We start from the raw sequence: 26,227 nt of genomic DNA, 5'->3' as shown, positions 1-26,227 counted from the left end.
GCACAGAAGTACTTCATGGGGCATAAGAAACGAGAGGAGACGTCACTTTATTAAAGGCCTCGGCTTTATCTACAAAAGTTTAACTAAAAATCTAAAAAGATAATATTCACAAGCTGAGTACAACTCAAAAGATGGCAAAAAATGCAGAATCTACATATAGAAAATCAGTTTTTTTCTATATAAAACAGCGCTGTACTCCATATAGAGTTGGACCCCTTGATACTGTCTTAAGAATACCACTGTTACAGTTAGCGGAAGTTGCACTCAGCCTCATCTGCAAGAAATACAGACACTGGAACCACAAAAGACTTTAGAGAGACTCATTAACACTGAGTTAAAAGCTGTGATAGGATTCGTCTAGTCCTCCTGGTGTTTTTATTTGTAGGATTCAACAGTAAGACCAAGAAATATTTTATTTCTATCCAGTTAAAATCTCATCTGTTATCAACTGACCATGATATTTGACAACATGGTTAAGGGTAAAAACATAGCTTAAGCTTTCCAGGCATCGCAGTCCATAATGCTTTTTGATTTTACCCATAATACTGTAGGTGTTTTACTATAAACAAATATCCATTTTAATTTCCACGACCTAATTCAGCAGTGAGTCTTAAAATGGTGTTTATGTTTCAGCAAGTGGAAAAGTGCCACCACCGGATATGCTGTCTTTTGACAATAATACATATGAATCTTAAAATAAAAGGTGGCACAGTAATACAGTGGTTAGCATCGACGCCTCACAAGAACCCAGTCTGCATGCTCTCCCTGTGTCAGCGTGGGTTTTCTCCGGGTGCTCCAGCTTCCTCCCACAATCCAAAGACATGCAGGTTAATTAGTGACTCTAAATTGTCCGTAGGTGTGAATGTGAGTGTGAATGGTTGTCTGTCTCTATGTGTCAGCCCTGTGATAGTCTGGTGACCTGTCCAGGGTGTACCTCGCCTCTCACCCAGTGTCAGCTGGGATAGGCTCCAGCCCCGCCGCGACCCCTAACAGGATAAGCGGTTATGGAAAATGAATGAATATTAAAATAAACCACTGTCGCTATTATTTCATTAGAGAACATCATTGAAATAACACAAGTGGAGATTTGAGTGTTCTGTGAGCTGTGGCTTATGCAGAGGTTTCCGGCTGCTTTAACATGTCGTCCAGCTCCTTCACAAAGTGCCTGAGGGAATCCAGGCACCGCTCTTGGATCTCCAGTAGGTTCTTATCCAGTGGAGCCTGCAGCAGATTTTCCAAACTGGGCTCCTTGGCCACCAACATCTTCACCACTGTGCGGAATGTCTCACAGTCCCGCCTGTAATGCTGCACATGAAACAATAACGTCAGGAATGTCAATATTCATAATGATACAATGAGGTACACAGTGTAGGAAAACAAGGGGCTGTTACAGATTGGTCAGTCCTTGAGGCACTCAGAATGTTTACAGGTCATTTTGGCAATACAAATTTAATGGTTATTTATATATTCAATTAACTTGAAGCTGAAAAAAAATATTGTGTTCCCCATCTGATCATGATCAAAAATTAGGGTGTGCACGTTAATAAATATTCTTTAAAATCTATACTATACTTTACTATAAAAACAAGTCTCTCCTGATTGAAATACTGCAGGTTCACTCCGATGCCTTCGATGACCATAGGAGTATCAACTGATGTGCGTCAAATCAGGCATGTGAATTATCGCTTTCAATGCATACAGGCCTTAACTGCGCATTTTTTTTAAAGGCTGAACACCAAATCTGGAAGTGTCTCTGGTGTCCTGAGTCTCTTCAAATCTTTGGAAATCTTTGGCCAAATTAAAACACCCATCACCTCGTAATAAGACTGAAGTTGTTGGTATTTTATGCACATAGAACATCAGCATACAAAAGAAACTTTAAACTGACCCCACAAAAAGGTTAGCACCTCTGTCTGACAGCTCGCTGATTTCTACACACGGGCTCTTGTATCAAAGCCCAACTGTGAACTTAATGAACCCAGTTCTGGTAAATTGGTGTGTGCCATGAAACAGGTGTGTGACTGTGTGTATGCGAGCCTATTCAAGCGCATGTCCGCCCATAACAAAAGGGACGCGAGGTGTCAGAGTGTGTTACTGGTGCTGCAGCATTCTTTCACACCACATTGTAACAAGCTCTCACATCCCTCTCAGATTTTACTGCTGACCCAAAACGGCTGTTAAGTCCTTTATTAGAGTCCCAGGTGCAAGCTCACAACATCTTTATCACCTGGAGAGAAAAGGCTAAATGTGGGGCCCCCTCGCGCCGGAGCCACCCTAGATGTTAAGGGCTACAACCAGCCTGTCAAGGAGCAGCGTGGAACATCGGGGTCCTCCAGGGTTGAGTTAATGCAGCCCAGATCACCTCTCCCCTCAAATTAGAGTCACTGAGGCAGACAGAAGGCTTCTGTGGCTTTAAAACAACCACTCTCTTGGCCACTACAAGTAAGACATCAAATCCACTTACTGGCAAAGATTAGATACATGTCTACTAACAAAAACAGGCTAATATATGTGGTAATAGAGGACATATTTAACCCTCTAGATATATTGCCTCCAGACAATATCTGTTCTTACAGATAATGCTTTGTATTTAGGTAAATAGCTTCATCAGATGTAAATCTTTGCAACAATTCTGCTCAAGTGTCAGGAGATACGGCCTACTTCTTTAAAATAGTGATTTAAACGGCTGCAGCTTCCTTAGAGGAGCTGTATATCTGTGTCATGTTCAGACCGCATAACCATTTTAGGAATGTGGGCCTTGGTTGTAGCACAAAAATTAGTTGACAGTATCTCATCAAACATTAACTGTCTGTTAAATGTAATAAAACACAAGCCATCAGCTTTGTGAGCTTTGAAAAGAAAAATGCTGCCTGTCAACTTTAATCAGCGTCCAGTCCTGAGCAGAATGTGAGGTTAACCGGTTAAACGGCTGTATTCCAGGCTTCTGTCAGTTATGGGGAAATTTAAAGCCACAACTGCTGTTTCTTTGCCTAGATACACATTACATAATGCGTATCGAGGCTAACACATGATCGTGTATCCATCAATTTGTATAGTGATCACGAGAGCTTGTGTAAATTCTTTATATCACACGTGTCACATGACTTAACTAGACTTGATGAGAATTTCATGAGGGCTGTGAGCGAGAAAAGTCTCTGTTATATATGATTTACTGAAATATGTGGCGAGCAATACTGGGAGAGAAATGAAAAGAAAAACCAATATAGAGCTGTGAGTCTACACTATTTAAAGAAATCTGCCAGACTCAGTATCAAGATGATCTTTTCCATCCAAACCTGGGAGGGAGCTCGTCTGGGTGGCGCTTTGAACACGCAGAAAAGGTCAAAGAAACAAAAATAATATTACATTCAGCCTGGAACAATAAGGATGGAAACAATGTGCCACATGGGAACAACTCGCTGTGTTTTCAAGCAAGAGAAAGGTCCCACAGCAAAAGGCTGAGGTCCCTGACACATCAAGCTGATGGTCAGCTGTCAGTCAGTGTCGGACTGGCAGTGAGCATCTGTTCCCCTAGTTCTGCAGTGTGTCCCACACCGCTGGCACTAGTTGGCCCTTATCGGCCCTTCTTGGCTTTTCTTTGGGCGATTGAGCAAGTTGGTGGTCTGGTTTCCCTTTCTGGCTAATAAATACAGACTACTGCCGCCTGCTGCTATAGAAAGGTATTTCCTCTCATGCAGGCGTAGAAAATATGCACTAGTTCGGCATTGGCTGTAGTCTTTTGGTGTGTTCAAGTGCAAGTTTTTGGCCGAGATCTAGGCGACATGGAGCGATGCATCAGTCGGCCATCATCTCCATTAGTTCTTTGACGTCAGCTTGGTATGTCTAGGCCTTAAGAGCCCTGACACACCATGTTGATGGTCAGCTGTCAATGTTGGGCCATCTGTGGGTCTGTCGCCCTGGTTTTTGCTGTGTGTCCCACACTGTTGGCACAAGTCGGCCCTTGTTGACTTTTCTTTGGCCAATTCAGCATGTCAAGTGCAACTTTCTGGCCAAGACCAAAGTTACTTGGGGCGATGCAACAGCCGGCCTTCATCGCCACTAGTTCTTTGACATCAGTTTGGTATGTCTAGGCCTTAAGAGCCCTGACACACCATGACGATGGTCAGCAGTCAATGTAATGCCATCTGAGCGTCTGTCGCCCTGGTTTTTGCAGTGTGTCCCAGGCCGTTGGTAATAGTCGGCCCTTGTCGGCTTATCTTTGGCCAATTCAGCATGTTAGTGTTCCAGTTTCTCCTTCAGGATGATGAATACAGACTACCCCTGCCTGCTGCTGTGGAGAGTTATTTCTTTTCACGGAGGCACAAAAGGTACCTGCCAGTTGGCCACTGGCTGTGGTCTTTACGGTGTGTTCAAGTGAAACTTTTTGGTCAAGACCCAAGCGACGTGCCCCAAGGCGGGGCAAAGCAACATTGGGCCTTCATCAGCACTAATTCTTTGACGTCACTTTGATATGTCTCGGCCTTAAGAGCCCTGACACACCATGTCGATGGTCAGCGGTCAATGTTATGCCATCTGAGCGTCTGTCACCCTGGTTTTGCAGTGTCCTGCAATGTCAGCCCTTTTTTCCCGGCCGATTTGGCATGTTAACTTGGTGTAGAAGACAGTGGAGCCTGTTGGTGAATGAAATCACTCTGATAAGCAGTTCAACTCAGGGCACAAGAAGAGAAACAGGAGTGAGGGAAGCAGCCAAACGACTAAAGTCTAGAGGGCATGAGATCAAAGCAAACTTTTTATACTAGGTAAGATTATGTTTTTAGCCACTGAGCTCTTTAGCCGTTTGTTTATGTTTGCGTTATTGTTCGCTGGTGCATATTAACTATCACTTGTTCTCTAAACATCTGGTTGTGTTGTTTATGTGCTAACTGGCCAACTAGCATCTTGTATCCGTCCTGACGATCTTCCAGTTTCCCTTTTTGAACGACAAACACAGACAACTGCAACATGCTGCTCTGGAGAATCATTTCCTCTCAGGCAGGCGCAGAATGTACATGTGAGTTGGCCGTTGGCTGACGTCTTTGCAGTGTGTTCAAGTGCAACTTTCTGGCTGAGACACAGGCCTTGGAGGCGACACAACAGTCGGCCTCCGTCGCCATTAGCTCTGTGATGTCGGTTTGGTGTGTCTGCTGGGCCTTAACAGAGAGGCTATTGAGCATGCCTGTTGGGGAGACAAAAAATCCCAGGTGCGCAATTTATTGTGTCAGACGAGGACCCAAGTAGGCTAAATAAGGTTACGTGAAATTATAAAATTACACATGTAAAAACTTAGTGGGAGAAAATGAATGGTCTCCATTTTCTGCTTTACATGATAATTACAACGATGTCAAAAAACGGCAATGCCTCCAGCCTCTTTTTCACTCCAGTTCACCTTCATGGCTTTTAAAAAAAAAATCATCTTTCTCTCCCTCCCTGATAATTCCCCTCCAAAACCAGCTACAGCATGTTCAGATAGCTGGTGCACACCTATCTGTTCATTCCCGCATCTCTAACCCACATTCTGTGGCACAGTACATAAAACTACAACTATGTTTGCTCCAGTTACAGGGAAAATGAATCAAATGTCACGGTAGGATGAAATAACTATTATGACTATGAATATTATAGCGATGCAGGTGATTATCACTGTATCACAACAAGCACTGTACACACACAGAGGGAGGCAGGTCGAGTAAACTCCGACAGAAATATCCCAGACTGTGGGAGATGTTTGGACTCATGCTGATGATTTAATGTCTGCAGATCATGTCAAGCGAGTTCGCGGCCCCACATAATGATAGTCTTCAGCCCCGACCACAAGGAAGTGAGAGACTCACGACACGTGTGGCCAGCTGAGCTCAGGGTCAACTTCACTCAACATCACAGGTTTCCTTCTGACTACATATGAGCTGTCCATTCCCAGACTACTCTGAATGTTTTTTTACATGATCTTAATTTAACAACAGACAAACATTTCCACACCACTACCTCTTAAAGCTACAGTTAGTACCTTCTATAAAAATAAGTTTTTTTCATATTTGATGAAACTTTCACTACATCCAGAAAGTAGTGCATGAGACAAATAAAAAAATAAAAAAAATAAATCATGTTCCTTCCCCTCGTCATAGTGTCTTCAATGGCATTTGCTAGATCCACCGCACTGCTGGTAAACAACTAATCAAAGCTGAGGAGTCTCTTAAGTTTGCTCCAGCCAGTGGGCAGTGCTTTGTTTGGCTTGACTGTTTTCAGCATGGCAGCTGGGTCACAAATTCTCATATTGCAGCTAAACTGTGCACCAAAATATCTTTCTGCAAACATCTGAGGTGAGAAACAGGCAACGCAGTAACCGAATCTTGATTCATATTTGATCAGCGCTGCCTAGTTTGGCAGTTTGACTGCAGTTCAAGAGCTGTGATTGACATGATTGACAGCTGTGTTCGATATTCCTCACCTCTGATTGGTTGTTTTCGTTAACATGCAGAAATCCCATCAAAAGCACCAGTATTAATTTCGTTGACAAAAACTATGACGACAATTTTTCGTCAACGTCCTTTTTGCCGTGACGAAAACAAAACGATGGTGAGCTAAAAATAGATCTTGATGATAAAAACTAAGACGAAATCTATGATTTATTTTCGTAGACGAGACGAGACATGACGGTAATGTTAGTGGTGGACTATCGGACATTGAAAGCCAAGAGTGGCTGTGCTTATAATTACCGTCAAATGCCACACAAGCGACAGAATGGCAAAATCAAGTATATAGTCTGCACCAGGATGTTTCGCTAGCCAGCAAAAACACTCACGCCAGAGGAGCGTCAGCTGTTGGTGTGATTTGTGAGCTGTAATTCAGCAGTAAATAAGGAGTCATGTATCTGACTGTGGATGGTGGATGGTGGAGCTATGGCTGTTAGCAGCTGAATGGCAGCGAAGCAAGTAGCCTCCGGTCGCCGGCCTTCAAATCTGTTAATTCCCATTGGACTCCACTCAGTCCAGACAGTTATCAGACAAAGTGTCTAAATGAAAAACTGTCTAAATGAAATTTTTATAGAACCTGTCACCTTGATTCTAATTTCTGATACATGAATTAGCCTCACTGGATTATTTTAAAGATTAAAAACATGTTAAAAAAAACAGATTATCTGTCTCATGTATTACTGTGTGGATATAGTGACAGTTTCAGTGAACATGACACAAATTGTTTTTTGTTTTTTTAAGGTTACCAACTGTAGCTTTTACTAAGTGTAGATTTCTCCTTTGTTAAACATTCTCACTAAGTGAGCATTATTTCGTAGAGGCACAGATTGGTTCCAGGTTTGAAGATGTGAGAGGAAACAGGGGGCTAAATGAGACACTAACATGTGGTGTGTGTCTCACAAACCAGTGCCCCTCTAATCACTTAGGGTTGATTATGTTTGCCATCTTTCAAAACAAAACCTTCCTAAGCTTTTCCCGAGCTGCAGCCTTTGTTGACAGTGATTACATTTTCACTTCATTATATCCCGTATACAGTTTTGCACACTTGAAAGCCTCGAGGAAAGGGGCTGGAAAACGCGGCCTTATAATGAACTATGAACTCAAATTAAGAGATTTCCCTTGATGGTAATGGAGCTCAGATGACTGTGAGCTATCATGTGCTTACATGCGCGTGACTACGCATATAAATGTGTGTGAGATGAAGAGCATCACTACATATCTTTTTATAGCGCTGAACAATCGCCGAGTGGCTTCAACCAGCCGGCTATTTTTGTCAAAGCTACTCCCATGTTACTTGAACAAACAGGAAGGGTGCTTTTGACCTGAGCGTGCTCTGTGTGTTGTGAGAAAAGGTTGCAGGGAGGTTCTGCCTAAATTTCCCCTCCCCTGGAGTGGGAACCATGAGCTGATCTTTAAGCCTGATACTAAGGGGCCACACAGGACGGACCGGAGCCCCAAGAGAAACAGCAACACTAGGGGCCTTAAGGAGGAGCCTTAAAAAGTGGGCTCCTGCCCAAATCGGATGTTTGTGGAGGTCCAAATTGTGAACATACTGACACAGGAGTGTGTGCTGGGGTACCAGGTGGGGGTTGGGAAGTTGGGGGGTTTGAGTGCGATTATACATAAGGCATTCACATGGACATTTAGTGAGGCTCTGTTCAAATGAGCGCTGATGCAGGCAGGGGTCCTGCATAATAAGGGAAGCAGGGTAATGACTTGAGGGCTGGTACACATTAGGGGATATTAAAAGAGCCATTTTAATCACTCAAGCTGCAAACCGGACCTCTCGATGGAGGGGCTAATAGTTGAAATGGATATGTTTCATTTGCGCTGATTGAGATGATGAATGGACTTCTCTGGAAATCACTGCCAGGCACTTCGCTACGTTTTGACTGGATATTTCCTAAGATGTTGTTGTTGTTGTTGTTGTTTGACATGCTCAGATTTGTCCTGTGGTCAACAATGCTCTATTGGTTATCTGTTGCATCACAAGGTTTACAAAACAACTGCATGCTGGTGATTATGACTATAATAACATTTCTGAAACATCCTATAACAGGCAGTGTCACAAACAGGGATGTTTACTGTGTCACTGAATTTGTTTGAGGTTTCCAATTTCATTTAGAACCCTGAGACTCCCACAGAAAGAATGCATTACAGAAAGCTCTTGGCCCAAAAACAATGAGCTACGCTGGTGTGACAAATCCATTGCCGAATGATCCGGTCCCATGCTAACAGAGATGTATACACAGTATTAAGACCTTGCTGGTCAGAAAAATAACCCATTTAGGAGAGACCGAAAAAAAGGGATGTAGTGGTTCATTTCTGAGTATGTGACACACTTGTTTTACAGTAACTGTTGTGGATTCGAGGCGTTCCTTCAAAGCAGGAGGTCCGAGATCCAGCTCTGCACTCTACCTGCTCTGCTCAGTTTGGCAAATCCACAGCAGCGATGGATCGGTGTGTGTTTCACTGAGCCTGGGGCAGATGTTACAGTAAAGACACGGTCGAGGTTTCTGCCTCTCACCACGTCTGTAGAAGCAGTTGGAAATGGCAGGGTAAGCATGTGTGCTAATGCCAAGAGACGTACCACACTGTGGGTGGGCCGCCTGCATCCTGCAGGGCAATTCCTGCCCTGCTTTAACGGGAACAGATAAGTGGTACTGTAGTGCAGAACGACGAAGGGGAGGGAAAAAAGTGCAACTCCAAATAGCACGCCACAAAAGGCATCACAACCTGAGGTGCTAAGGACTTTTTTTGCTGACTTATCCTCCTTCTCTCTCCACCGAAAAGGTTCCTAAATTTCTTAAATATTACGTGTTGCAAGCCGAGGCACATTTATACACCTTTGACGTCAACGCATTGACTCTCAGCCAAATCGTAAAGTCAGTGTGAAAGGGTTGTCTGGATACACGGCCCACCTTGAGATCAGGGCCCTCACACAACGTGGGCAACCACACAGTGAGGTGAGCCCATAAGGAGCCTTAGTTTTGGGACTGTGATGCCCCAGCTGCAGTGAACAAAACAGATTTCTTCATATAAACCAAATAAACATGTGCTTTTGCATGTGTGTGTTATTTAAAGGAACAGTTCAAATCTTTGGAAGTGGGGTTGTATGAGGTACTAATTTGGAGAAGCAGGCAGGACTACAGACACTGAAGCTAAGCAATGTACTGCTGTGGATGGGGGCAGCAGCAAAACTTATTCTAGCCACCTAAAATTATCAATATCACCCTGTAAGTGTGTTATATTGAGAATATTTTCACTGCTGTACCTTGCCATCAGACAAGCCTTATCCTTTCCCTCTCTCAAAAGCCAGACTCCATCAAGAAAAACTGTAATTTAAGCTCACTGAACACAGGAGCTTCTGGTCTACTGCTGCCTCAATCAGTCAGTTTGTTTGTGTTATTGTATGACTTTGGTGTTTAAAAGGGTTAGTTCAGATGCACCAAAGTCACACAAACAAACAAACCAATCAAGGCAGCGGTAGACCAGCAGCATCTGTGTTCAGCAAGCTAAAATTACTGTTTTTGTCAGTGGGGTCTGGTGGCAACTACGAGAGCAAAGATGGGGAGCTGAAGCCAGCTGAGCTGTTTGATGGAAGGTAAAGCATTAAAAATGTTCTTAATATAGCATACACTTAGATTGATATAGATTTTTTAAGTAGCTTTGCGGCCGCCCCCGTCCAAAGCAGTGCATTGCTTAGCTTCCGCCTCGCTACTCCTGCCTGGTTTCCCAAACTCGGGGCGCACTGACCCTCATCTACTGTATGTAATAAACTGACTATGGATAAGTACCTCATACAACCCCACTTCAAAAGATCCGAACTGTCCCTTTGATAGTGTAGGGAACCATTTTTCTCTCAACAACTGCCCACTGAAACACTCCCTGTCCTGTGCTCACAAGTCCGCAATCTAACAATCTCACCTCAGTGTCTGATTTTTCCACTTGTTTTAAGAAAATAAGATTTTGTAACTCAGTAATATCTAATGCCTGGTTGAGATGGACTTATTGCAGTATATTAGAGACCCCGTGATACAAATGGAGAATGGTTCCGATCTAACAAAGACAGTGGAGACATGTTATACTATGGATAGTCAAGAGATTTCACAGAAGTCAGGTTGTTTCATGGAGACAATCTTACTACCTTCTCAATTTCCAGAGCCTTTGCGTTAATGGCCTCCGACCGGCGAGCCTTGAAGTCGTCCTCTGGTGTCGGCTTTGGCTCCGCGCTGGCAGCCGCCACCTCCTCCTCCGTCTCCACTACAGATGCTGGAGTTTTTTCCTGCCGGGCCAAAGGTTAAGGGTTAGTGAGGTCAGCAAGTTTAGGAGCTGGTTCTGATTTCAAAGAGTTTTCAAATAGAGACGCAACGCTGCTCTCTTACGAGTGTTGAGTTCTTGTTTTGGTGCATGTCTCATTATGCATGCCGCGTGTCAACAGTGAACAGTGCAGAGGTACCACATACAGTGCATCTGTCTGATTAAAGGATCCTTACAGTCACAGATCAAAGTAAAGGCCCATTGACACAAATAGATCAGTTATACTTAAAGGGAACTTAACCTAAATGTGCACGGATTAAAGGACATGTTCTTTTTTTATGTTATTTCAGTCTTTACAGTACCATACTGGTGGTTTTGCCTGTTTTTGTACTGTATTGTATGTGCTGTATATTTGACCTTTGTATTGCAGCACATGCATTAAAGAACAATGTTTAAACTCTTCTTTATTGATGAATTTTAGAACACTCTAAGACCTTAGAGTCTGCTTCAGAAAAAACAATTACTGTCCTTGTTTTATTTCATTTTATAACAGCATTTATAATTTATAGTAATAATTATTATCCTATTCTAAATGATGTGTTCTTGACCAGGTCGGACATGTTTCATCTTCAATATCCTCCTGAGACCCGAGCTTTTGTTTGGTGTGCATTTTTAATTTCTCTGAACTATTTAGGATCAGTAGGATCTGGATTATTTTTAATCGCCACAAATGTGTAATAAAGTATAAAACTGTTTATTTAAATGTCCGAAAACTGTTATGCAAATACAAAATGACAAACAATCCAACACTCTATGGGTTAGAGGTCCCTGTTCAAGTCTAAAACCGTTCATAACTGTTCATTTCAATGCCTGAACATGGCTGTGCAAAAACTAAACTGTGATGTGTTCATTTTATAACGCTGTATGAATTTTCCTTGCTCCATACTCCAAGCTAGGAATGTCCTTTTTGTCTGTAGGAACAGTCTGTAACACCGAATTGGCCTGTGTGAAATGCTGCAACAACCAAGTCCCAATATCCACAGAGGAGATGATAATAAAGTCCTCAAACAAATACTTCCTAATTAACAGTATCTTTGTTACTGTTGCTAAAATTGGTCACATTTTTATGCAATATCAAACTATAAACATTATAAAAGATAAATAAACAAGTTTCAACCATAACATGTGATCAGGTTTTAACCCTTGTCCGCTTTTGTGTTGGGACTGGCTGCAGACTGACTTGGCAGAGATGGCTGCCATCTTGTTCTTATGTGTATTAGCATATTGTGCTCTTACTGCCACTGGCACAAATGTGTCCACAGACAAAGACAACAGGTCCAAGTTAACTAGAATGAGCAAAGCCAAATGCCAACAGGGTCTCGGGAGGATATTCAAATATATAAAGAATCTTTTCTTGCTCTATTTCCACATTAAACCACAAAAAGGGGAGAATATAAGACCACAAAGAACTATGCAGCAGACTCAGTCTGTCTTGCTGGGAAGTAAATTCGTTCTGACAAAGATCTGGCTATGTTTAGGAAATGTAAAGATAATTTTGATGATCATTTTGTGTAGTTGCAGTATGTTAGTGCAAATAATATCTAATAATCTAGGGCTGGCATGATTTCAAACACCATTATTGTGGCCAAAAGAACTCACAATAACAATATTCTCGCAATAATCTATTGAAAAATAAATACTGCTATCAGGCAAATTCATCTTTAGCTTTGTTTATTGAGCCTTTGTCTTTTCTTGGCAAATGAATAACTCTCAAAATACGAGTGTAGAGAGGTGGAGAGAGTCTGTAACCATGACAAAGTGTACAAAAGGAGCAATTACACTTAACCGATGGTGAAAAGGCAAGCAGATGACATTGGCTGATTTTTAACACAACATAATATGGATATTATGAACATGATATAAATATCTCGTTTTTAAATATCACGTTCATCGTCAGCACTGAAATACTGTGACAACCACACTGCAACATGTTTCTTGAGATCGCCCTCAAATGCTGTTTCTTTTTTTACCTTTGAAGATCCCGAGCTGTGAGGAGCCTCCTCCACAGAGCTGCTGGGAGTGTGGCTCGTCAGCATGCTGGGCTTATCTGTGGAGGAAGCATCATGACAGATGGAGAGGAAAAGTACAGTGAGAGAACATCAGATAATTATGGTAAATAAAGAGTTTTGACTAGAGGAGACAACTATAAAAGGAAGTAGATCTAAAGAATACACGAGGGTCACCACAGCATTATTTATCTAATGTTGCTCTGTATTAAAATAAACCCAGGGGGGAGCATCCTGGAGGGTCATTGGTCTGGGATATAAGCCATGTTAACTGCAGCATCTCTGCTTCAAATCCGGACAGGGACCACACGCCCCGTAGCTCTCTCCACTGTGCTGTCTAATAACTGCAAAATAATATATATCTATATTTTAAAAATACCCTGGGGGTCAATTACTTTCTACTGTGAGACATCAAACAATCAGTCACTTGTCATGCTGAACAATTGTGGGGCTGAGGCATTATGAGGCAGCTGAAAAGTATAAATCACTGCTTTCTTTAATACTCCCTTGTTGGATCCTCCCACACAATAGTGGTCGAGGAGTTCAGCTGCGCCTAAATTGAAATATTGTTCTCTGCTGGCTCCAATGTGTCTAGAGAAAAAACAAATATGAGCAAGTAGTTTGTTTTTACTGAAGGAATGTCCCACAGTGATTAGAGGGAGCCAAGGTACAGCCTCCATCTTAATTTGTGTCCACTCAGCGGATCGTACAGACAGACAACAGTGTTACAGGCAGGGTGTGCTTAAACAAACTAGTTAATTTGACTATTTTGTCTTTAAGTCTAAAGGGGAAAAGTGTTCATAGCTGTTCAGTGTCTCCTCATAGGCAGGAGAGCGCGGAGCAGCTCTCACCTCTGGACGCCTGGCCTATATAACGTAGGCGTGTTTTTCAGATTGTCGGTTTTGGAGAGTTACAAAACTTGTTGGACGCAGCCACCTTAATTATGATGTGGGAAAGGCGGGGGATGAGGAGGTGGCTGTGGACACTGTTTGATGATCTGACAAGGACCTCATCTGGAGCATACTGACCACTTTTTTCTCTGCGACATGCGCTACCACAGATCTCACTCCCTTATTCTCTGGGGTAAACTGCAACACAGCAGAGCTAAGCTGGGGTCTCAGGAGTATCCCCCACCTGCCTGGCACCTCACATCCTCAGTGCGCTCCAGTAAGCAGAACGAGAAACCTGGTTTGGATAATTGGGGTGGGGGGGTTAGAGAAGCTTAATCTCCCCTGCTTGATTTCTCTGCCATGTATACAGGTATCCAGGTTTCTAATTGGCTTTTCTGTATGTTTATGTATGTGCATAGCAAACGACCGCAGACAGTGAATACGAGGGGATTATATGGAGCAATGCATCCTTGTAGTTAAAATAACTCCATCCAAAGCTTGACTGAAACTGAAACCAACACAAAGTCGCCTTGAGAAGTCGAAAACAAGTTGGTTTCCACTGCCGATGCATGTAAATACATTGTCTGATTACTAGGGGTGTAATGATTCTGATACCCAGACCGAAGTTCGCAAATGTCCATGATTTCGTGTCACCAGGCGTAGCTCTCAGGATGGTGTTCATTTCAGTTACAGCAGCATCACCAGGGTGTATTCATTAGCGGAACGAGACAAAAACAGATTGGGAGGTGAGTCCTTCTCCCCGCAGTGCTTAGGCAGCCTCCCAATGCAGATTCGGACTGTGAATGTATAGCGCTTTTCTAGTCTTCTGACCACTCAAAGCGCTTTTACACTACATATCATAGTCACCCATTCACACACACACTCACACACTGGTGGCCAAGGCTACCATACATGGTGCAACCTGCTCGTAACCATTCACACGCACCCACACACCGATGGAGCAGCCATCAGGAGCAATTTGGGGTTCAGTATCTTGGCCGAGGATACTTCGACATGCGCCAATCTTCCGATTAGTGGAGCATTTATCACTGCGGATATGTGACCGGATACCAAATTAAAGCACAGAATTATATTATCAAAGAATTATAGCCAATGAGCCAAGGTTGAATGCTAACATTTTGTCAGAATAAATTTTCAAATTTTTTGAAGCCGTGCAGTTTGTGTACCATTACAGGCCTTGTGATTACCCACATAACCTGCAGTTCACTGAATGGCCACTTGAGGCAGGCTCCAAAAGCGAGTCAATCCCCATAGACCCCCATGTTAAAATGCTCAAATTTACAGCAGAAATAAACATGTTTACAGCCTGGTACAAAAAACGGTTTCGGTCTCTATAGCTAATTTCCTCTTTCATGACAACTGTATGGGGGGGTCTCTATAGCTAATTTCCTCTTTCATGACAACTGTATGGGGGGTGAATTTTTTTATAACTCATCAGTTTAAATTTTATTAAGGCTTAAAGTTGTGCATAATTAAGGGTGTGATCACTTTGAGTGACAGGTGGCGCCATCACGGGTGGCTAACTAGCCGCTGGCTGCCTGCTAGGCGTCATCTCAGCTATTTCGCAAGTCATTGAACCTGACCTCTCAGCCGTGTTTGTGCCCTTTGGATATTTTGTTTCGTGAGGGAGCTGGCACCAAGCGGGAGCGCCCAACACCACAGGGCTAGCCAAAGTAGCGTAGCTTGTTAGCCTAGCTTGTTAGCCTTAGCTAATTTAGCAGCTTCCAGCGAGGTGGGCGTGTTTAAGCAACCAGGCTTCATTTGGCCCGCCTCTTTGCCCATTTTTGATTGACCGGGGGTTGGGCGGAGTCAGGCACTGCCAAGATGGCGATGGCCAGAGCCGCCTACTTAGAGCTCCAAACCCGCTCCTCAGAAACCAGTGGGTGACGTCACGGTGACTACGTCCATATCTTTATACAGTCTGTGATGTAAACACACTGCCTGGGCAACTAGAGGAAACATGCGAGTCCAGCCTGTATCCATGTGTTGGGTCTCCCGAGGCCAGGCTATGTTCAGTTTGAAACTCTCTCCAGATGACACTCCACATCATAATAGCCATTGAGAGCCTTCAATTGGGGTGCCCAGTGGCTTAGTGGGTAGAGCAGGCGTCCCATATAAAAAGGCAATATCCTCACCACAGCGGCCACAGATTTGGTTCCAGCCTGCGGCCCCTTGCTGCATGTCATCCCTCTCTCTCTTCCCTTTCACACTTAGACTGTCCTAACTCACAAAAAAGCCCAGAAATAATCTTTAAAACAGAAAAAGAGCCTTCAACTGCTCCACTACAGCCACTTCACAAAAACCTTACAGGTGGTGGGCCCACATGGCAGCAGCCCCTGTGTTACTCACCTTTTAAAAAGACACTGCTCACAGATTCTCTGTGTATGACAGAGCCTACATACCCTCACACCAAAACCCTATTTTTGGTTACTTTGCTGTGCTGGCCTAATTAGCGTCCCAGATGGGAGTGGAGTTGGGAGGTACGACTGTTTTCTCACAGTTTTATTGCATCTTCAAAGGGTGGTGCAACACGGAGCTTAGCTTTCACCACATTAATATGTTTATGTGTCTTAGAAATCAAAGCCCTGAAGACATGACTGCCCACACCTCTTCGCCTCAGACTAATAATATTGCTCATGTCAGATCACTTTATACAAGATTTTGTGAAACATGAATCCATAAATTTCATTAGCTCAGTTAATTAAAGATCTAAAGCCTGTGAAAGTCACAAAAGAAAGCGTGTAAAATGACGGACGCGGAGTGATTTTGAAGACATCGTTAAGCCAGCGAAAAGGGAAAAGGTCAGGTTCTGAATCTGAAGCCAAACCACCCCAATAAACCGAGAGTATCCTTTTTCCCAGCCTTGAAAAAAGTGTGTGTGGTGTTAGTGTAATTAACATCTTAACGTGTTGCAGCGCACCCTGACCCTTCACTTTACACAGCACCTCTGAAAACAGATGCTTCACCTGGAATGGCTTAATACTTTCAGGCATTGTAATTATACGTATGCGTCTGTGAAATGGGAAAATGACCTCTTCTGTTGTCACTACAGAGGGTATGACAGCTGTGAGGACAAACACTACTAGATATGAGTAAACTGACAACTCCGCTGTATTCCATTATCTAAGCTGCTTCAGGTTGTGCACGCTGTGGCCAATCACAGTGTCAGGTAGTTCAGAGTGAGCTGCATTACTGGAAGTCATACAATCCACTCAGGCAGCAGGTCAGACAGCTACGACCATTACTGCTGGTACCCTGCAAATGATTTAGGAGCAAAGACAGAGCAGGAGAGTGCATAACCAACTTGGAAATGGAGTTTTCTTTCTTTTTATCTGGTTACACTGACGACTGCAACTGAGGCTTTTCAGAATGTGTAAACTTGAGCTGTTCAAGATCCACAGAAGACTTCGTACTTACGTCTTGGCTGGGTCTGCTGGTAGCTGTGTCCTTTCTCCCTGTCGGGTGAGAAGCTCCTGGTGCTGCTGCTCGATCCAGAGCGCACGGGTGCAGGCGGCTGGACTTCCCTTCTCGCAGGAGAGCGGTCCCGTTTGATTACTATAGTTGGAGAGCTCCTGTAGTCATCATGGTCTTCTCTATTAAAATAAACAAGAAGTTCAAGAGTCTTGAGTGCTTTAGATCAATTTTGTCTATAAATGTAATTCTTCATTTGTATCTGGACATGACAGCTTGAGGAAGGAACAGGCTCGGCAGGTTAAGTTTCCTGCCCTCTGCCCTTTGAAACCTAAGCAAATTGACAAACGAAAAAGGCAACAAGCAACTAAAGAAGACACTACCCCAAAAATCTTGGGGCTTAAAAATTATAACAACTCTGTCAGATAATTTTAAAATCTAATAATAATTGTCATAAATATAGTTTTTCCCTAGCTTTTTCTTTTTTTTGCAATTTTGGGACCTTTTTTTTACCAAGTTGCTCTGTGCCTTTTTCCTATATTCCTATTTTCCTATTTTTAAAATACAGGGAAGAAAGAAAAAAGCTAGGGAAAACTATATTTCTGATTATTATTATTATTAGATTTTAAAATTATGTTACAGAATTGTTATTATTTTTAAACACTCTTTCCAGGCTATTGTTTGTTTCTTTTTGACTTTTTTCTTTTTAACTTTATCTATTACTGATTTCTTGCTTTTTTTTTTTTGAGTAATTTCTTCTTCAGTTCCTTCTTGTCTTCTTCCCATGTTTTCAAAAGAGACACACCAATTAGCTCAGGGTTCAAAAGTTCAAATACTTGCAAAAGGCATCTGAACGCAGCACAAGAAAAGTGATGTCGCTCCAGGTTTCAAAGGGTTGAAATACGGGATATAATATCAGCAATGGGAATTTACACTTCTTTCTTAAAATCTTGAAATGTAATCATCTGCAGAGGTCTTTGGCATTAATTCTTCTGAGGAAGCTTCATCCAGAAAAAAGCCTTAGCTTTCAAAGACTTTCCTAATGAGTGAGGTTTTCAAAAGGAAAAAAAGGACCTTTTGCAATATGACAGGTTTTTGATAAATATAGTTTCCTATTGTTTAAAAAAAGCACATTGAGTGGGATATAATTTGCTTGAATGTCAATTATTACAATACCTTCTGTTGTCATTATTAGATTTTATTTCAAACAAGCAAAAAAAAAAAAGCTGAAAAATATACATTTACATAACAAAACAAAACAAGAATACCCAGAAAAAAAGGTTTTCATGTCCAAAAAGTGGACAGTAAGAAGTGAATACTCATCAAGTCCACTCCCTTTTGAATAGTTTATCAATAAACTTAAGGTTAAACTTGAATATTTCAACTTTTTGCCCAAGTGCCCAGTTTTATCAGTTGCACTTGGACGCCTGCGTCTTAAATCAAAAACTAGACACCTAATTTCAAGTCATGGCTGCTGACAAAGTTGTCAGTTTGTTTAATGTGTACTAGAAAACCATATGGAAGTCAGAGCACTGAGGGCAGGGAGTTGGCTTCTCTGGCACTGACCTTACAGGAGGGCCGGACCCTCGACCTCTGCTGCGGTAATGGGGACCACCTCTTCCACTGTTCCTAAAGAACATTAAAAAAATACAGACAAATCAATAACTGGCAAAGCTGCTCTGCATCCTGGCAACAACTGTTCGGAAAAGAAAGGTCCATGGATATGATAAATAAATCAAGAGTGTTTTAAGTGTGAATTCAAAAAGAGCAATTTTCATCTTTACTGGGTTTTTTTTTAGAAAAAAAAGTGGTCAGTGGTCGTGAGTGAACGCCCTCAGATGGGTAATGGAAACAATAAATAGAAGACAAAAACCACAAAGACCTAAATTCAGTCTCAGTGGGGCGCTGATCAATTTGTGGAATTGAGGCAATCTTCCACTTTGGCACATGCAACACTTGGCAGACAGTCGCACCAATTTTGGTCGTCTTTCACTACTATCTGTCTTCAATTGTCGGCAGAGCCATGATTACGCCTAAATATGGAGCTGATGTCACAAGGCACTGTCACCACACTTGTTTTTCAACCACGCAGCGTAATAATGCGTTCATCTTACCAGGCCGAGCACGAGTACTAAAACTTCATCGTGCCTCATTTTTATGATTTTCCAGACTCAAAGCTTGTGCCTGAAAAACAACCTTTAGGTTCAGAGGTATAAATGACCCAAAGGCACCTGGTTGTCGTGACCTCTGCATGAACTCAGGCCGCATCTCCAACAAAGAGCAGGTCTAACAAGACCTCAAACTTTTACGACTCATGGTCTGTTTGAAGTAGCCAGGACTCAGCCTGCCATTTGCCAAACGCTGAACTGCAATCCATGCAGCACACCACTGACATCAAAAGGCTACGCACAGAGAAAAAGAAGCTGTGTACTTTATTTTGGAAAAACTAAAGACTCTGTGGAGAGTAAATCAAGCACTTATCAGACACAAATTCACCCAGAAATGACTGACACTTAAAGGTTATAGGAGATACACTGTATGAAGTGCACTCTTGCTGCTGACAGTCACTGCACTAAAATATTACCAGAATAATGTGATATTTTGATGAGTCATGAAGCCTTAAAATAACTGTGGGTCCCAGGAGACACAACAGACTAATAATACCACTGATAATATTTGCATCTTTGTTCCCTTTCCTTTCTTTACACAAAGTAAAAACACCAAACCTGGCTTCTTTGAATGTTTGAAGGTAAAAATATCTCCATGGAGTGGATGGATTTAAAATGGCAGTTTACAAAAACAAGACAAAGCTTCATTTAGCATGGGTAGCTTTTGATTGTTCATTCTTTTGGAGCTGCATATCAGGCAGTTAACTCATAATCTGTGGGTAAAACCTCAGATTAGGGAGGATGAAAAGGAATTCAAGTGTGTCACCAAGACACCACTGCAGCACTTTATGACATTGATGCACTGTTCATCCTTATCCCACACCCCTTGGGTTTGATTTTATAGTTGTGCAGCAAGAGCTTCCAGTGTAGTTACGAAGTCTACTTGTGTATCCTCTGAGGGTACACCGTTTCCCCCATGAGTGTGAGTCTTGCATGGGCTTACAGAACCTGGAGTGCCTGGAATTCTGTTGCTAGGATTGAGAGAGCTTTTACTTTGAAGGGCTGTCTTCTGCCATAGAGTGAGTGACCAACAGACAGCTACCTGACAGAGACGGCAAACTAGCTTAACAACGTGGCCAAACACAAGTGTGACGCTGCATGTATTAAACTGTGGGACCTTGAACTAATGACTAAGGAGAAATCTGGACCCTGAGGCTGGACCAGTTGGAAACCACTGCTCTATACGACCAGCATGGCCACTGTAACAACCTTGTGCATGACAGACATTACAGGTCACTAAAATATCTCTTCTTAATGTGCTTCCAATGTAAGTGACGTGGACTCAAATTATACTGAATAGTCGATTTTAAGGTAATTTCTAACTGATATTAACTTATTTTTGCAGAAAGACACTCGCTGCTGACAGTGTCTGAGAAATGTGTGGGTGTTTGACTGAAGAGGGAGTGGTCCAGCTGTTTTTCCTCTCAGGGTGGGGTAACGGGTGGGGGTGGGGTTGTTTGGCTGAGTGAGTAGACACTAGTGCCCTTTGTCCCCCTCTCTAGCCCGGTATGACTCCTGGAAAGGGGAGCCTGGGCCCGTAAACTGTTGGTATGTTAAAGTGGCCGGGGCGAGAGGAGTGTGTGTTGATGTAGGAGTTATAAATGCTGGTATTAGCTGCTGTGAGCGTGGTTAAGCTCTTCAGCTTATCTCAAGAGGAGCGTGGTCGCAGATAATTGATGTAAGCTTCCATAATGTAATTTCCAAAGCTATATGTTTCTGTCGAGGCATTTGTTAAAGCAACAATTTGTAATGATAGATGTTATCGTCTTTATGATTGGATGGAATGTAGGACTACAAATTCAACAAATAAATCTAAAGAGATATTACACTTATGAGCTTGATTACCCCTTTTTTTTCTCAATGATATTTCATACACAGTCACACACCATGTCCTATCAAGCTGATAACATTCACCCTTCAATAGACTGAGCTCTGGCTCCACCCTGTGGACAAACTGATGCATTACACAAACAATTCAACTGACAATCTGACATCACTACAATGAGACAAACACAAGTTTATCAACAAATAGAAGAATCAATATTTACTACCTTAACTGATGCCTCAAATCATCTCGGCCATAAGACTGTTGGGAGTACGGGCCCTCCTGGGGAAAAAAAAAAAATTACAATTATAGTATCATTAAAGGCTCCCTGTGGAGTTTTTGAAAGCTAGTAGACTATGGAGGTGTTTTCTACAAGTTTATCTTGTGCATTCATGTGTTTAAGGACATACATGCATGTTTTGTGGCTGTGTGCTTAATCTGGAACGTGCAGATGGTGTCAGTGGGCCAGACTGCAGCTTGAGGGCTGCTAACCTTTTCTTGTGGTGAACCACATTTGGTAATTTCACTCGTGTGTGAAGAGTGTGTTTATTAGTGCTGTGTGGTGCTATATCCTCTGTTTAAAACACAACCCTGCAGCAGGTAACATAGAGGTGATCAACAAGTGGACGTTGATGTGCAAAGATGTGCTGCAATGCACCAGCATCGACAGTGAAGAAGAAGTTTGGTCATCAACATGGGTGTAAACAATGCGGCATTTTAAAAAAAAAAATCTGCTTTGCCACTGATTAATCAGGAAGGAAACTCAAGTGACATATTTGTTAGTCCAAAAGGCTACACACAATGAGCTAGGCGATATATCAACTATGTACGATGTATCGATATATTTTCAAGCAAGATATAAATTTAGACAACACACTGGAAACAGCGCCTGGATGCATACGTTTCATATACAAGACGTATATAATGAGGAGAAAGTGTCTCTGGCTCCTTCCCTCCCTCAGTTTCTCTGTTGATGCTATGTGTATAAATATGATTGACAGCCTAAATAGATAAAAAATATTTTAATCATTTCTCAGCACTAGATTCATTTGAAAGCCCATGGAAAACAACTTCTGAACTCCCCCACAAAGATTTGTAATTACCTACAGTGGCTTCAGACCTACTTGATACTAAGGGATAAAAAATCCCTGTCTTTGCATTTTATTTTGATCACAGTCTGTTTTTATAAAAGTGGTTGTGGCATCTGAAATGTGGCTTTGACTCGCAACTGAAAACATGTCGCCCGTTTCTTAGAAAAATACCGAGATACATATATCATGTATCACCAGTCAGATATGAATTTTTGTCCATATCGCTCAGCCTTACAATAAGCTTTGGTGGCTAATACTCAATGTAAACATAACTTTGATTGTTTTAGATTTTAGTTACAAAGCATGCGTGCCAAGCTCATCTTACATTTCGTGGGGGTGAGGAATTCCTGCGAAAATTGCCACCAAAGTTGTCGTCATGGTATCGGCGATCACTGGGTCGGTAGCTGCCTTCGCCGTGAGATTCTCCTGCGTCCTGGTAACGATGACCACCATACCACTGGTCATCGTTAAAACCTCTGTCATACTCCAGCAGGGGGCGGGGCATTTGGCTCCTCTTGTCAACAATACTGACAAATCGATGGACTGTCACCTGGAATGACACAATGTTATATTTTACATGAAATATAGCTGTTCTTTACACAAGATTTAATATGTAGGCACAATGTTTGGTACCTATTTCTGTGGTGACAACTGACAATGCATCATCCAAAATGAAATTATAATGTGACGAGTAATTTCTCTGTAAGACCTTGATCCTTTAATGCTGCCCTCCTCTGATAAACATGTCCTAAGATACTGTCTCTGTGCTTAAAATGCTCAATGAACAGCTTGGTTCATGAAGTCATGGAATTGTATTTGAACATAATTAAGATAAAGATTACAAAAACAGCCGAAAACAGCTTCCACAGCTTTATGATAAGTATTGAGATAAAAAGTGTCATGCAAATTGTATTCAACCTTGATATCCCCATAAAGAGTGGCTTACAACAGAAGATAAAGTGAATGAATACTTAATACTTTCATAAATACCTACCATGGTCATACAACACTAAAGACACATGATATCAAAGACTGTTGACCCAGCAGTTTTCCCACTAATTACATAGTAACTGAACAATAGTTGGGCTTTGTTGAACTAATATATTTCGGCCATGCAAATCAATACCTTCCCTTACCTTTCTTGAATCCACGAAGTGCTCTTCGTATGCCTGTCTGATAGATTTTGGACCACGTCTGTATGCCACTACAAAGAAAAAGGGCGTGTGTTTATGTATTAGTCAGACCATGAGTTTAGTACAAGTACAGCTATGAAGTTGGTTTCACTTTCTATTTCTTGAAAAAACATGCAGTGAAAACAGGTTTTGCCTTCATAGAAGGCAGGCCTTCACTGTTTAGGCTGGGCAACTTTTTTCAGCATGCTGAAATTTTGACTTTACATGTAGGCCTGTCACAATAGCTACTTTGGTTCGGCATTATATTGACCCAGATATCACTGTAATAAGCAACATTCTTATCATTTTAACACTATTCCATGCCACTGATGTAATGATGATCACTTAATAATGCAAGAACACCTGTTCAAAGTACATGCCTTTACAGTTTTGCCTTCACAGAATCTATAAGCATTAAATAAATATTCATATTTAGTATGCAAATTCAGGACTTTTTAAAGATATTTTGGGTTTTTTTGCCTTTCCGTGATATGACAGATAAAGTGTGAAAAAGGGAGAGAGAGTTGGGATGACATGCAGCAAAGGGCCATGGGTTGGAATTGAACCCACAGCTACGTCAAAGGATGTATCCTTTGTACATGGGGCGCCTGCTCTACCAGGTGAGCTTGTGGGCAACCCAGCCTTGTCATCAGCAAAAGTCAGCATTATACTAATTGGTGAAGCTTCCAGCTGCCCAGCTCGAGATATTCTCACTGGGTGTTTTCTAGACTAAAAGCGTGATGTGAAATCTCTCAGGAGATTCAGGCAGGCTGATGGTTGTTATCACTGGGAAAAACCTTATATTGACAGGCTCATATTGACAGCGGAGCATATGCATAGGCCTGTCACAATAATTACATTATCGACTTATCGAAGTCAGCAAAAATGATCCGAGGTTATGTAAGAATGGCACCAACGTTTCAGCCAACATGGTGCTAGAATAAACAGCAGGGTGTTCCCGACCGATAAAAGACTCTGATGAAGCGCCTAGGCATTTTCTCAAAGTGTCTATGCCAGGGGTGTAAAACATACAGCCCAGGGTCCAATCCGGCCCCACTGGATGACTCTGGACACCTAATAGTGATGCACTTGTGAAGGCTAAGAGGTGCCAGCTTTAAGGAGCAGGTTTAACAGCGAGTAGCTTTCTTCATGTAAAATGCTGCTTCAGAGGCTTTTCTACCCCGACCATAATACAGTTCGTTTTTAACTTTAGTTTGGTGTGGTGATGTCAGGATTGCTTCAGTTCAATGCACTTTGAACAGGTGTTCTTGCATTATTAAGTGATCATCATTACATCAGTGGTGTGAAATAGTGTTAAAATGATAATAATATTGCTGATCAGAGTCGTTTCTGTGGCAATATGTTGTCGAACAAAAGTAGTTACTGTGTGTAGTCAAAGTTTCAGCATGCTGAAAAAAGCCACCCCGCCAAAACGGTCCAGTCAGAGGATGAAGTCTGTGTGGACGATGACTCATTACATTGTCATGCTTGCAATGCATGGTCTTATTTTCACTTACTGTTTAAGGAATGATTTTGGTGCCCTGCCTCGTACGCTCGGTGTGTTTCAGCAGAGACTGATGAACCTAGAAGAGAGAAAACAGACATCTGACTCTCAGTATAAGCATATTCACCCCAGACCACTCTGAGCATACCTTAACACACACAAAAATAGAGCTGTGTAACACACACTCACACACATGCACATGTTGGCATCAGTTCAATGACATCTACACCTTCCCCACCCATAACTAATAATAATAACAATGCGTTTTATTTATAAGCACCTATTAAGACACTCAAGGTCATCACAAGTTTACAGTGATAGAGGTCTGTGTGAATGATGGATGTGCCTGAAGAGGCTATTTTAGGATATGAGTATTAAGGCGGGATTTGATGGGAGTGGGGTGATTTTACGGAGTTCCGGTGGAGCGGAGGCTGACGGCTGTAAATCCCACTCTGCTCAGGCGGGCTGGAGTAGAGAGGGACACTCAGTGGGACAGAGGAGGAAGACCTGAGAGTGCAGGAGGACGTGTGGATGTGCAAGAGCTCGGAGAGGCACAGAGGAGCTCGGCTGTGGATTACCTTAAAGGTGAGGAGTCAGATCTTAAGGGTGAAGGTGCTGAAGGACAGGAGGGATGTGACTGATGGAGGATGACAGACAGAAACTCTGCCACAACTTCTTGCCATTCACATAGTCGTTTTTTTGACATGCAAAACCACCCAACTGTTTATCTAAGCCACTATTTTAAATATCGGATTGATTCAACAGCGATGACAGTTATATATCTCCCACCACAGACATGCTTGTCCATCGCTTTTCCTAAACGGTGGCTTCTGCAGAAGAAACACCTTAAATCACTTCTCATTTAAACTGACAATATCCGATGTACATAAAGACCGTCTGAGAGTGTTAAATGTCCGTATGAGAGATTGTAGTGTGATTTCACATTGAATAGACACGACTGTAAATGTCCAAAAGTGAGCTTTTACTGAAATGTTTCATGCTTTTATGGCTATGCTGTTGTTAGCAACCTTAGCTAATTAGCATCACAGCACAAGCGGAAGTCGTAAGAAACTCACTCACCAAATAATGATTTTAACACTCCTGGCCTCACAGCGCGTTTTACATACTCCTCCTATCGCAACGGGACTCTTAAACTTAAATCAAAACTACACATCAGGCCAGATGTTCCTCTTCATGTGCTGTCCCTGTGCAACCATAACAGTCCTGGCTATGGATGCTCTTCCTCCGCTGAACAACGTACTTCCGGTTGGACATGCGCTACCGCCCTCTGGTGGCCAATGATGGGAACTTCTACTTTCTGCTGTTGGCCAGCCGGGGAAGAGCTTATT

At 42.3% G+C, this 26,227-nt stretch overlaps 1 protein-coding gene across 1 annotated transcript; it reads right to left on the bottom strand.

Annotated features, from left to right (window-relative positions):
* Positions 1–65: 65 nt before the first annotated feature.
* Positions 66–26,140, bottom strand: LOC126407601 (periphilin-1). The gene is made up of 10 exons (XM_050072642.1): positions 25,959–26,140; positions 24,892–24,957; positions 23,339–23,406; positions 22,528–22,752; positions 21,338–21,393; positions 18,685–18,747; positions 17,125–17,300; positions 12,761–12,837; positions 10,618–10,755; positions 66–1,305 (listed from the first exon to the last, which is right to left on the bottom strand). Coding segments are annotated over exons 2-10 (999 nt in total). The 5' UTR covers positions 24,893–24,957; positions 25,959–26,140; the 3' UTR covers positions 66–1,110.
* Positions 26,141–26,227: the final 87 nt, after the last annotated feature.

The sequence above is a fragment of the Epinephelus moara genome, chromosome 20 (genome assembly GCF_006386435.1).
Source record: "Epinephelus moara isolate mb chromosome 20, YSFRI_EMoa_1.0, whole genome shotgun sequence".
Taxonomy (NCBI): Eukaryota; Metazoa; Chordata; class Actinopteri; order Perciformes; family Serranidae; genus Epinephelus; species Epinephelus moara.
Note: the sequence above shows the minus strand (reverse complement) of the source record. Positions and strands in the feature narration are given on the sequence as shown.

What these genes read in the sequence shown, in the direction of transcription:
- LOC126407601 (XM_050072642.1), bottom strand. An exon ending in GGGTCCGGCCCTCCTGTAAG is followed by an intron (nt 17,301 to 18,684) that starts GTCAGTGCCAGA and finishes TTATTTTAATAG; the next exon opens with AGAAGACCATGATGACTACA. An exon ending in CCAGCAGACCCAGCCAAGAC is followed by an intron (nt 12,838 to 17,124) that starts GTAAGTACGAAG and finishes CTTCCTCCACAG; the next exon opens with ATAAGCCCAGCATGCTGACG.